The sequence below is a fragment of the Abramis brama genome (genome assembly GCF_963993115.1).
Source record: "Abramis brama genome assembly, chromosome: 5".
NCBI lineage: Eukaryota > Metazoa > Chordata > Actinopteri > Cypriniformes > Leuciscidae > Abramis > Abramis brama.
In genome coordinates, this window is record NC_139967.1 from 47,633,681 (window position 1) to 47,647,575 (window position 13,895).

A 13,895-nucleotide genomic window follows, 5' to 3' on the forward strand; every position below is an offset into this window, starting at 1 on the left:
TTTGTTTGAGCGGGAGAAAGAGAGTATGTGTTTTCCGTTCGTAATAAAATGTCATTTTGTAGCAAAAAACATGGAAATAATTTGACGTTTTTATCCTATTGTTTACTAAATTGTTTTTGCTCGATCAGTGTCATTGTGGGTTTTGGTTCTTGGAACTACTTTAGCCGCGCGTTTCCCTGAAAATAATATAATAATAATATGCATACTATTATAGTTTTTGTTCATATTTTGAATTAGATTTTACTGTTTATTTTAATTTTAGTTCATTTAGATTTTAGTTTTTTGTCATTTTTATTAGTTTTTTTATATATCTGTATAGTTTTTATGAAGTTTTATTTTTTTTAGTTTTAGTTATTTTACTACTTCAACTAAAATTAAACAAAAATTAAGCAACTAGCTGAAATAAAAATAAGTTTATGTTTTTTCTGTTTTATTTTAGCTAATGTTTGTTTTATTTCAAGTAATGAAAATTTTGAAAATTTTGAGTTAACGATAATGAAATTAGCAGTTATGTGCTGCTTTTCATGACCTTGTTTATAATATTCTACATTTCCCACTTTTATGCACAAGGAAAACGATCTATTCTATTCATTCGGCAGGGTTAAGATTTGACTCCAAATTCATGAACTTCCGGGTACGAGCGTGTAACAAAGCAGCCGCAGGGGATTATTCGGACCCGGTCACCTTGGAAACTAGAGGTAGGGTTGTGTGTTAAATTATGTAAAATCATTATATATATATATATATATATATATATATATATATATATATATATATATAATGAATGCATATGTGTTTGTGTGTTTTTTCAAAGGTATGGGGTCAGTTTTTTTTATTAAACGTGACAATAGAGACTTTTATAATGCTGTTCTTTTGAACTCTATATTCATCAAAGAATCCTGAAAAAATGTGTCCTGCTCAGTTTCCTCAAAAATGTTAATGTTTTTCAACATTGATAATAATCATAAAAGTTTCTTGAGCAGCAAATCATCATATTAGACTGATCTCTGAAGGATCATGTGACACTGTAGACTGGAGTAATGATGCTGAAAATTCAGCTTTGATCACAGGAATAAATTACATTTTAGAATATATTCAAACAGACATTCAAACATTCTAAAATTCTAGCTATAATATTTCAGAACTTTATAGACCCCAAACTTTTGACAGTGGTTTTATTTGTAAAAAGGAATGTTACTGGATTGTCCTATTAGTGCTTCTGTGATATTGATGGTTGTGTCTCTCTGTGTTAGCATTTAACTTCAGCTTTGACTCCACGTCATCTCATCTGAATCTGAAGGTGGAGGACCGGGGCGTCGAATGGGATCCGCAGGGAGGAAAAGGCCTAGACAGCAAAGTCAAAGGGAAGGAGAACAAGGGCAGGTAAGAAGTTTCAAATATAGCATCGTTCTTTCATTGAATCAGCCGTGGATGAGATTAAACAAACATGTTTTTGCACTCTCAATTTCTGAGTCAGCATACAGAGACCTGAATGTCGCCGCTGTCGGGCGGAAACCTCGGATCTCCATATTTCGTCATTTTTATTCATAAATCATTACTATTGGTCACTATTGGTTTACGTCTGTCTGTGGGTTTTGCAAATATCTAAGCAATGTATCTAAGCAAGCCTCATAACTCCATTGGATTCTCAAACTGTCAGTCAAACCTCATAACTCCGCCCACCTCTATCTTGAATGAAGTGCTGCACACACTTCATCACTGCTTGTTTGCAATGCAATGATACATAAAGACCTGGTTGTTTGAAAAAGTACTGTATTTTCGCCCACATAGCTACAATAAACTTCATAACCTGTACGTTTTTGAAAACGTAATGCGATGCCTTTTCTGCCTAGGATACAGCTCTTCTAATTGTATTTTGGAGACACGAGGGTTCCGCCCGACAGTGACGATATGTGATGTGGTGTGTGTTAGTAGATTTATTAATAAAAACATAAGTTAGTGTAAAGCCCTTTACGGAGTATAATGTACTACAGCGCTGTTAATGTTACCTAAATCATTTTGGTAATTGAAATAAAGATGAAATAAAATAAAATAAAATATAATTATTAGATGAAAAAATCTTCAATTTAAATGAAAATTAGAAATGAAACTGAAATGATTGAAATAAGTGTATGTTGAAGTACTAAAATTACTACAACTAAAATTTAAGCCAATTAAAACTATACTATATATACTATAGTATATAAATAATACTATAATAATACACTTATATGATAATGTGAATAATTACTAACCTTCTCTGTCATTTTAATCCCATCCAAATGGACCATTCTGAACTTTTCCCAGACTGCAGCCTTCTTTACCCTTTATAAAACTCAAAAAGAAAAGCAGTAGATGCTCATCTCTGTGATTTTTACACTTATCCTGTGCAAATCGCCGATATACTTTACAGACGTCCGTCTTTGCTGTTATGTAATGCTCACTTATAATTAATCTCCACAGAACACTTGTACTTTAATTACGCTGTTGAAATGAGTCTTTAGCTATCTATTTTTATTACTATACATTATAACTCTGTAATGTAGCATTTAATGTAGCATCTCTTGTAGCACTTTGGTCAACTTCGGTTGTTTTTAAATTGTGCTTTATAAATAAACATTTTATCGTATTTCAAAAACAGTGCAGAATTTTAAAATCTGACATTTATCAGTTATTGGCAATAACTTAAAAAGCATTATCGGCTTATCAGTCCTAGATGTCGATGCATCCCTGATAACTCCCTGCTCTTGTTCTTTCCTTTCTACCAATCAGCAGTGCACATTTCACCAATCTGAAGAATATGTCCAGGTGACCGTGTGCCTGTTAGCGTTGGCCTTTAGCTCTCTCTGAGCGCACTGAACGACCGCTGGCTTACCTAGAGCTCCTCTACGGGCTGTGTGTTCACTGACACTGATCTGAGCAAAGCACTGCATGAAAAAGGATCACAGATCACGGCTTTAATATAGTATCTCCATAAATTATCTACTTAATTAGTGCTGAATTAAAAGAATTTTCTAAATAATTTATGTGTGATCCTTATTTATGGAGTGTCTGTTCTTCTAAAGGGGTTTTCTGTGTTTCTAAACTGAGTGCTCTTGTATTGATTACGGGTTTTGCATGTGCCACTTGTGTTACTGAAAGTAGAATATATAAAAAGATCTATCATATGATATATTTTTGTATTATTATTATTATGATGATTCTGACCAAAAATTCAACCTGTACTTAACACCTTTTCTATCACTTCCCTCTTTCAAACTTTGCCATTTCTTGAAATGTTTTCAAATGATGACCTACATTTTGGTTGTGCAACTTTTAATTCAACTTAATACTAAATATAAAGTTGCTTTTCCATGCTCACATCCTTATGACTGTGGTGAGTAAGCGTTCGCCTGAAATCACCGCTTTTATGCTTTTCTCATCAGTCATTTCATTACGGCAAACAAAGTGCACTGAACTACATCAATTTTGCATGCAATTACACCTGTCATGCTTTGAAACTAAAGCAGCTGGTATGTTGCTAAGTATCTTGAGATAATGCTCAGTCTTTTAGGACGATTTTAAATGCCTTTTGTTTGGGTCGTCCTTCACCGGCCAGCTGTTCTTTTGCTGACGTGTGGGATCTTACAGATGGCTAATGGAGGAAGGGAAAGGAATTAATCATTCCTTAATCATGCTTCAATAAAAATACACATATTTGTGCACTTTGTTGAATTCTATATCAAATACACTACAAAATACACAATCAATTGCCTGTAGTGTTGCGTAATTGCTCTATAATAGCCATTCATAGTCTGCACAGCCATTATTGTTCAAATTATTAAGTGACATAGAAGCCTTTTTTTGGTGTTTTTTGTTTTTGTTGCATTAAACTATTTGAGTAGCATTGCATCATTTGTGCTACTGTGGCTAACATGTTACGCATTGCTTTTTTTCATGAATTTCTCCAGATTTTCCATAGTTTGTTCCCACCACCATCACGAACAGTAGGGTTGGGTTGAAAATATAAATTTCCCGATTATAATCAATTCTCGTTTTGATTAACTGATATAGATTCTTAAATATTTTGTACTGCGCTGTTTTCAGTTGATGTGTAAACCCAACTTGACCAAACATTGTCCGCCATCCAATAAATTGCAATAAGTTGAGAGCTTTGTTGCTTTATGAAACAAAGTCTTGGACTTCAAATTATTTAAATTTTATTACAAAATTCAAACGTTTGTTGCTCTATAATGTGGCGTAACTGATCGCTGTGGGAAGTGAACCGATCATCTCTTAAACTTTACTAGTTATTGCACAAAATAAAGATAAATTAACATAAGAAGGTATGTTGAAAGCTACAGTACAACTTACTCAATTGTACCATGTAATTTTAAATGTTTGTATACACAATTAGTTGTTAATTTTGTCTTTAATATTAATATACTGACTGACAGGTTGCTGTATAGTTTACAGCAATTTGAAACTGTACCTGACATATATCCAAATGAATCGCTATTAAATCTTATCAGGATCTGATCTAAATCGCAAACATGTGAATTGAAAACTAATCAAATTGTGAAATTTGTGTCAATACCCAGCCCTAACAAACAGGGACGTGCTGTGTTTGATAACTAAATGAAAGTGTTCTCTTCTCTTCTCTTCTCTTCTCTTCTCTTCTCTTCTCTTCTCTTCTCTTCTCTTCTCTTCTCTTCTTTTCTCTTCTCTTCTCTTCTCTACTCTTCTCGTCTTGTCTCTTCTTGTCTCTTCTCGTCTCGTCTCTTCTCATCTCGTCTTGTCTCTTCTTGTCTCTTCTCGTCTCGTCTTGTCTCTTCTCATCTCTTCTCTTCTCGTCTCATCTCTCCTTGTCTCTTCTCTTCTCATCTCTTTTCTTCTCTTCTTTTCTCTTCTCTTCTCTTCTCTACTCTTCTCGTCTTGTCTCTTCTTGTCTCTTCTCGTCTCGTCTCTTCTCATCTCGTCTTGTCTCTTCTTGTCTCTTCTCGTCTCTTCTTGTCTCTTCTCGTCTCTTCTCGTCTCTTCTCATCTCTTCTCATCTCTTCTCGTCTCTTCTCGTCTCTTCTCATCTCTTCTCTTCTCTTCTCTTCTCGTCTCGTCTTGTCTCTTCTTGTCTCGTCTCTTCTCGTCTCTTCTCATCTCTTCTCTTCTCGTCTCGTCTCTTCTCTTCTTGTCTCTTCTCGTCTCTTCTCGTCTCTTCTTGTCTCTTCTCGTCTCATCTCTCCTTGTCTCTTCTCGTCTCCTCTTGTCTCTTCTTGTCTCTTCTCGTCTCTTCTTGTCTCTTCTTGTCTCATCTCTCCTTGTCTCTTCTTGTCTCTTCTCTTCTCTTCTTGTCTCTTCTTGTCTCTTCTCATCTCTTCTTGTCTCTTCTTGTCTCTTCTCTTCTTGTCTCTTCTTGTCTCTTCTCTTCTCTTCTTGTCTCTTCTCATCTCAGCTCTCCTTGTCTCTTCTTGTCTCTTCTCATCTCTTCTCGTCTCGTCTCTTCTCTTCTTGTCTCTTCTCGTCTCTTCTCGTCTCTTCTCGTCTCTTCTTGTCTCTTCTCGTCTCATCTCTCCTTGTCTCTTCTCGTCTCTTCTTGTCTCTTCTTGTCTCTTCTCGTCTCTTCTTGTCTCTTCTTGTCTCATCTCTCCTTGTCTCTTCTTGTCTCTTCTCTTCTCTTCTTGTCTCTTCTTGTCTCTTCTCATCTCTTCTTGTCTCTTCTTGTCTCTTCTCTTCTTGTCTCTTCTTGTCTCATCTCTCCTTGTCTCTTCTTGTCTCTTCTCTTCTTGTCTCTTCTTGTCTCATCTCTCCTTGTCTCTTCTTGTCTCTTCTCTTCTCTTCTTGTCTCTTCTTGTCTCATCTCTCCTTGTCTCTTCTTGTCTCCTCTCGTCTCTTCTCGTCTCTTCTCTTCTTGTCTCTTGTCTCTTCTCGTCTCTTCTCGTCGCTTCTCTTCTTGTCTCTTCTTGTCTCTTCTCATCTCTTCTTGTCTCTTCTCGTCTCATCTCTCCTTGTCTCTTCTCATCTCTTCTCGTCTCTTCTCGTCTCTTCTCATCTCTTCTCGTCTCTTCTCATCTCTTCTCGTCTTGTCTCTTCTTGTCTCTTCTCGTCTCGTCTTGTCTCTTCTTGTCTCTTCTCATCTCTTCTCTTCTCGTCTCATCTCTCCTTGTCTCTTCTCTTCTCATCTCTTCTTGTCTCTTCTCGTCTCTTCTCTTCTTGTCTCTTCTTGTCTCTTCTCATCTCGTCTCGTCTCTTCTCGTCTCTTCTCGTCTCGCCTTGTCTCTCTGTGTGTTGTGGGATTAGGAGTGTGTGTTTAGTGTTTTGATGATTTATCTCTGCACTCAAACCATGTGATGCGTGTGCATTGTGTGTGTGTCCAGTATGTGTAGTGACGTTCTGTGTGTCTGTGATGATTTCAGAAGTGGAACTCCGTCTCCTAAACGAACATCAGTGAGCCGCTCACCGGCCACCAGAGGAGCCAGGGACCGCTTCACCGGAGAGTCCTACACAGTTCTGGGTACCAAAATAGCCTTAGAAATGTTAAGATGTTTCAGTCTTCACTGCCATCCAAAAGTCTGGAATCGGTTTGGAAGAAGTTTCTTCAAGTGATCAATTTCTTTTCATGTTTTTTAAGGAGGACCTATTATGCCATTTTACAATGTCTTGTTTTTTGGCTCTACTTGAACAGGTTTTTATACTTTAATGTTCATTATTTTCCTCATATTCTCCATTGTTGCAGCTCCCCTCTTCCCAGTCTGTCAGTAACGCTCTGTTTAGTTCCTGTCTCTATGAAGCCCCTCCTTCTGAAAAGCACACTGTGTTCTGATTGGTCGGCTGGAGTAGTGCGTTTTGATTGGTCGCTTCGAGTTTGTTTGGGAAATGTCCCGCCCCTTTCCATAACCACCAGTTTCAACACACTACTAACTAACTCAACCAGGCCCCGCCCCTTTATTCTGCATATGAATTATTTAAATGAGGAATATTGTGACGTGTTCGTTCCCGGAAGAAACTCAAGACTACAATGGAGGCGTTTCAGGGAGTTCAGAAACACTGACACTGATATAGAGAAGAACTCCCGCTGAAGGGACTTTGGAAACATTTTTCATGCTCAGACAGCAACATTACACACTAAAGAAAGATAAACATGTAAAAAAAGCATAATTAGTCCTCTTTAAACATTTGGGTTTAAAAAACAATTCATATTCAGTAATATTATCGATTTAACAGCACTAAAACAATTGGATGAAAACAACACTTAAAATGAATTGAGCTGAATAATGACAGATTCTGTAGAGCTGTATAGCTTCAGTGTTTCATAATTGATTAACTTTCCAGCATTGACAGTTATTGAACTGAATTGAATTAAGCTGAATAACGACAGAGCTGCTTTACAGCTGAAATTAAATGTATAATTGATTAATTTTGCACCATTAACACTATTATTTTCTTGTTTATTAATGTGAAGCTTTTAAACAATCTATTTTACGCGCTATACAAATTAATGTGACATGACTTGAAAACAACACTTGCTACACATCTCTACACAAATGTGTTTGCTGGAATAACGGCACTTTATTGACATTCCAATAATACGAAGACACTGTTGTAATTAAACTGGTATGTTTGTCTGCATGTTTAGGTGACACGAGTATAGAGTCTGGGCAGCATTACTGGGAAGTGAAGCCTCAGAAAGACTGCAAGTCCTACAGTGTTGGTTTGGCCTACAGAAACCTTGGGAAATTCGACCAGTTGGGGAAGACCAACACCACCTGGTGTATCCACGTCAACAACTGGCTGCAGACCTCATTCGCGGCCAAACACAACAACAAGGCAAAGAATTTGGATGTGCCGGTGCCTGACAGCATAGGAGTCTACTGTGACTTTGATCGGGGTAATGTACAAAATCTGATCTAAAATGGCAAAAATCTGTGTAGCAGTTCTTTTATGTTTGATTAACCCTAAGGCCGTGTGTCCACCAAAGCGTTTTTTCACGTGGCTGGAGTATTTTTCCAATTGTTTTCAATGTGAGCGCCGCATTTTTTAAACGCCATGAGCGCAACGAGGCACTGAGCGTAAACCCTGCCCCCTGAACACGATTTATAGATTATCAAGACAGAATATGCTAATCAATGACTAGAAGATAACTACACATCAGCTACATAAATTCACCAACTAACCATTCAGAAATGTCCTGTTGCTTCTACATGTTGTCACTTCTTCTCGAGTCTCTCCATCTTTGTCTGACTCCGGTTTGAACGTAAAAGGCTAAAAGTTTTTGAAATAATCAGTGCATGTGTGTGTGAGGTAAAATGACACAAGTTGTTGAAGCTCCGCCCCCTGTGCCGGGAGCAGCAGCTCATTTGCATTTAAAGGAACAGACACACAAACAGTGCGTTTTTGCTCATCCTCAAAAAGTGACAATTTTAACATGCTATATAAAAATATCTGTGGGGTATTTTGAGCTAAAACTTCACACACACACTCTGGGGACATCAGAGACTTATTTTACATCTTGTGAAAAGGGCATTATACCACCCCTTTACTATAGAATCAACACAGAAACAAAATATGTGTGAAATGAGATACTAGTAACACTTTTGCGGATATTCCATATTATAACAAGCAAAGCGTCTAAACTGAAAAAAATGCTGCACTGCCAAAACGCTCTCAAGCACTCACAGGTGTTTTCAGCTGGCTAAAAACGCTTTGGTGGACACCCGGCCTAAAGCCTACTGTATCACATTTGATATGCCTCTAAATGATCAAAACTTTGATTTAAAAACCTGTTGCACACAATCTACTACACACCTTCTGTTGTCTGATTGATAGTTTAGACTTTTTCAGCAAGTAAAAGACCTTTTAGGTTAATTGTAAAAACGTTCACCTTCAGCTCGTGCTTCACGTGTCTGAAATCTACTGATTTTGAAGTAAACATGAGAATAACTGTTATATTGTTAGTAATATTTCAAGTTGAACACTTACTAGACTGAAACAACTCAGTTTACTTAATTATCCATACATCATTTTTTAGAAAAATCATGTTATGTGAGTCTCAAATATGATCATGATTCAGGCTTTTGAGGAAGGATCTCTCAATCATCATTGTATTACATTGCAATATATGTTTTAAAACTACAGAGTTTTGATTATTAAAATAAATTTTAAGGAGAAAATACTCAGCGATGGTGTTGACTTATGAATTTACACATGGTTTGTCTTAAAGCATATTAAACACATAGATATATAAACAACATTAAAAGCTGTATTTGCACCACAGGGGGACTTTAAGAAAAATACGATTTTTCAGGTTATTCTTTCATATGTCCGGCTTGCCTTTATGCACTCACTGTGATGTCGAGGCTTCTGTGTTGTTATGGGTGGTTTATTTGAGTGTTGTACGTTCATGTCATGCTTCATTCCTCCGAGGGAACATTATAGCCCACCCTCAGGTTTCTCACTCGTGCAATTAGATCCCTCCAGATTGAGTTTCAGCCATGTCCATTCATGCTTTCTGTGAGCTATCATGCGTCACCTGATGAACTGCAGCATGTTAATGTGACCTCGGATATTTATTAAAGGCTTTGTGTGTGTGTTTTTTTTCAGGCCAACTTGCTTTCTATAATGCTGAAAACAAACAATTACTCCATACTTTTAAGATGAAGTTCACCCAACCTGTTGTTCCAGCTTTCATGGTGAGTTTGGAGTACAGACAACATGCAAATATGGGTTATTCTATTGCAAACCATGCACAAGCATTTCCATGAAATATGTTTAAAAAGATTATGTTTTTAATCAAATCAGGCAACAGGAAAGAATTGATTGTTTACAAATGATACAAGCTTGTAATAGTATTATCACTGAAACACCATTTCATCTTTGAGATAATGTTATTTAAAAATAAACATGAAGCATTCAGAATTATGCTAAATGCATTTATTGAGCAGTAGTGGTTACACTTTATTTTAAGGTGTCCTTGTCAATGTGTAATACACTAAAGTACTGAATAATGATAACTAATGCACTTACTTTAGGGTTAAGATTAGGGTTTGGTTTAGAGTTAGCTGATTGTAACTTTGCATAATTTACGTGCAAAGTAAGTACTTTTAACATCTAGGGCCCTATCTTGCACCCAGCGCAATTGACTTTGTACACCGACACATGTATCATTCCTATTTTGCACCCGACGCACAGCGGACTTTTCCCTCCACAGACGCACGTCGGTAAATTAGGGAATGAACTTGCGCTCCCGGGGGCGGTTCAGTGAAAAGAGGAGGCGTGTTCCGGCGCAAACGTTCCCTGGTGCTATTTTGCAGTTTCAGAAAACAATTCCGCCACTGACCAGGAGAAACCTAGTCTAAAGTCAGTGGCACGTTATTCAGATGCTATTTTAAGGGCGCATGCTTGGCCATAATGTAGCGTGTGCACAACACACACACACTTTGCTTCTCTCATCTACACAGATGCAGCAGTTACATAATACTAATACTAATAATGTAATACATAATTACAAGGAAAAATATTACCACACGAGGGAAATCATTGTGGTGTCCATGAAGATGTGAAAAAATAGGCATAAATCTAGCTTACACATTTACCCACATTATTATACGCCTGTTTAACCGAAGCTAATTTGGGTGTGTTTCTCCATCCCCAATGTCACTTCTCTGTGTTTTATGGCCCTGACGAGAACGTCGGTCTCCTCGGCTGTGAACCGCTCCTGGCAAATCCGCCGTTATAATAGCAATCCGCCATGGAACAAGCACGCCTGCTCCTAAAGGGAATGTGAGATGTCGCTCTGATTGGTTTATTGCACGTTACGCCCAAACCACACCTATGAGTAATGAAGCTACTTCAGACCAACCCATTTTAGATTTGCATCGGGCACAAGAGTCATTTATCCCGCCGGTATAATAGCAACTTGCGTTTCGCGTTTGATACTTGCGTTTCAGATTGTTAAAATAGGGCCCATACAATATAACAAGGACACTAAAATAAAGTGTTACTACAGCATCTTTATGACCACAAACAAAACATCTCTTCGTCATAATACATTTTTTGTTGTTGCTAATGTTTCTTTGGTAAAAGATTTAAAAATTGTCATTTTATGTCTTCTTCACTGCTGAAATAAACATGAACACAAACTGAACCGTAACTTAAGAGATGTGCTTGTCATTTCCGAAATGCCATCCTTACTTGAAATGCCAGTCATTGAATCATTCGCTCAACAGAATCAATTCATTAATTGACACAACTGATTAAATGTTATAAATAAGTGACAAGCAACAACAAAAACAAATCCTTCAGTTGTTTGTATAATTTATTCAAAATTAGAATAACAGTTTTGTTTTTCATGCTGTTAAGGCTGATGTGAAGTTAACCAGTTATTCTTGAGTATTGTAAGTAAATATGGAAAATGTAATTAAATGTATTATTTTTCTAAATAAATTTGGCATTGTCTTATTATTGGCTCATGTGACAATTTGCTTGTAATATTCATCATTTGTAAGTTGTTTTGGATAACTGCATCTGCTAAATGAATATGTGTAAAATTAATACACGTCCCATTGCACTTGCTGTCTGTGTGCATTTCATCATGCATCCACGTCTCGAAACACATATCACCATCAACCAGTGTGTATGTAAAGCCATATATACTATATAGCAAATCTTTACTGCTTGATTTAGTTTTTTACGTCACAAAATGTAAATATTATCGCCCTTTAAAATAAAGGTAATTGACTTTTTATCTCACAATTCGGACTTTTTTACTCGCATATAAACTCGCAATTTTGACTTTTTTCTCGCAATTGTGAGTTTATATCCCACAATTCAGACTTTTTTGTGTTTTATAGTCAGAATTGTGAGATATAAACTCGCAATTCTGACTTTTTTCTTGCAATTGTGAGTTTATATCTCGCAATTCTGACTTTATACAGACATATTATTTTATAGACGTAGTCTTATATAGTCACAATTGCGAGAAAAAAAGTAATTCTGACTTTATTTTTCACAATTGCGACTTTGTATTAAAAAAAAATGCATTGCGAGGTAAAAAGTTGCAATTATCTTTAAAATTGTTTTATTCTGTGGCGGAAACGAGCTTCCATATCCGGCTCTTTATATAAAGCTGAATATATAAGCATGTCCATCTTTATCTGCTTACATGTAGTATACTCGTGTAAAGCAATATTAATATAAAATCTCAACTGCTTATATCTTCGCAAAATGTTAACTACATTATTGCCCAGATCTTATCTTCTAAATGCGACTATATGACAAGCGAAAAGCGCTATATAAATAAATCGGCTTGACTTTACATTAAATATGATTACACCTGGATAATTCCATGTGCAGTTTTTTTTACCCACGTCAAAGTTGTTATCCGATGTGGTGAAGTTGCAGGTTCTGTTCATATTTTCAGATTATTCTATCATCTGGATTTGTTGTGTTTTTCTAATCTACAAAGAAACAAGCCGTGATTTCAAGCCAAGCATATTAGAGTCGTGTGGCTTTGTGGTTGAAGATCTCGGCTTATTTCCTAACGGTGGCTTGTTCAAACTTATGAGGTTTCTAAAGTGGACATATTTTGTATTTCAGGTGTGGTGTGGCGGTCTGACTCTGACTACAGGCCTGCAGGTTCCCAGTGCTGTAAGAAGCTTCCAGAAAACAGAAAACGGTCTGGGAGGATCGAACAGCAGCATCTCTCAGCAGGATCCTTCAGTGGCCTGTGATATCTGCTTCTACGATAAACTGCCTTCAGTGGACGCTTCCCTCCTGCCGTGAACACTCCCCAAACCATCAGGACAACCTGAGAACTGGACACACCTGCGATGGCCGAGGCATGTAGACTTCCAGGACGAGGACAGCTTTGACCAGCAGAACAATACGGAGAGACGTTTCCCTTCACGTTCTCTTTGACAGACACTTGCTTTCATCAGGAGATGTTTGCATCAGAAAAGCTAGTCGCTTTATCAGGGAATAGTTGAGTGCACTTTCTTTTACTGATTTAGGTTGAATGAAGACATGCTTTTTTGAGTTGTTTGTCTTTCACTACTTGATTCTCATATTATGTTAGTTTTGTTCTGTGTAGTGTGAGTGTTTTATCTTTTTTTCTGTAAATGTCCTGAGATCCGAAACTCTGTAGATCATCCTTCAGTTGGTGCATTCGACTCTGGAAAGGTTTGCACAAGTGTAAAAATGATAAAAGCTGCTTTTAATGTCCTCTGATGGTCATATACTGTTATTATATCTGGATAATAATTTTGGATGTGGACTGTGCGTTTTTGTTGTATACATGTGTCATCCCGAGTTTTTAAAAGTCATTTAGGTCTTATTTTTTGAACGAAGCAAGATTTTGTCAAACATTTGTGCAGAAACTAATAATCAAGCCTCTGTTTGTTTCTGTGTAACACTCCTAATGAGCTTAATTCCAAACATTAAAGCTCACCAAAGACTTCCATTCGTCTCAGTGTTCGACTTTTGTTCTTTGTTCATCTGGTGTTGGTATCACGAAACTGCAAGCTTATCATTTATGAATCAATCTTCAACATGTTTGCTCTTAAACCGTGTCTTAAACATTCATTTTGTTAGTTTACCCCGGGGGGAAATGCTGATTTATAAGAGAAGTCACGGACAATTGCGTGACAGGCATCATTTTAGTTGTTTCATTTATTTCTATGATATCCACAAACAGTGATTTACAGCAGCGCAACTCTGAACGAAATTCAATGACGTCAAGACTAATGTGATTGGTTATCAAGGCACACGTGATCCAAGTTGAGCCATGAACACTCTTATCTACCTTTTTTCTTTTTTGCAGAACTTACATACAAACAAGTTCAGGGAAATGCACGGTTGTATCTCTTACAAATTACAATGAATAGCCTAATCATAACGACAAAAAATAAATAAATAGAAATAACAGG

The 13,895-nt window shown here is 36.8% G+C and overlaps 1 protein-coding gene across 4 annotated transcripts in view; it reads left to right on the forward strand.

The window, feature by feature from the left end:
• The window catches only part of LOC311083080 (FSD1-like protein), a 44,277-nt gene extending 30,848 nt beyond the window's left edge, over window positions 1-13,429 (forward strand). The window contains exons 8-14 of one of the 4 annotated variants that reach the window (XM_084114334.1): window positions 600-698; window positions 1,254-1,383; window positions 2,773-2,808; window positions 6,390-6,487; window positions 7,610-7,861; window positions 9,574-9,662; window positions 12,568-13,429. In XM_084114334.1, the coding sequence (XP_083970460.1) occupies window positions 600-698; window positions 1,254-1,383; window positions 2,773-2,808; window positions 6,390-6,487; window positions 7,610-7,861; window positions 9,574-9,662; window positions 12,568-12,753 (890 nt within the window). In that variant the 3' untranslated portion in view covers window positions 12,754-13,429. The remainder of the gene's footprint in view (window positions 1-599; window positions 699-1,253; window positions 1,384-2,772; window positions 2,809-6,389; window positions 6,488-7,609; window positions 7,862-9,573; window positions 9,663-12,567) is intronic. The other 3 variants (XM_084114335.1, XM_084114336.1, XM_084114337.1) reach the window with 3 other exon arrangements.
• The last annotated feature ends 466 nt before the right edge of the window (window positions 13,430-13,895 follow it).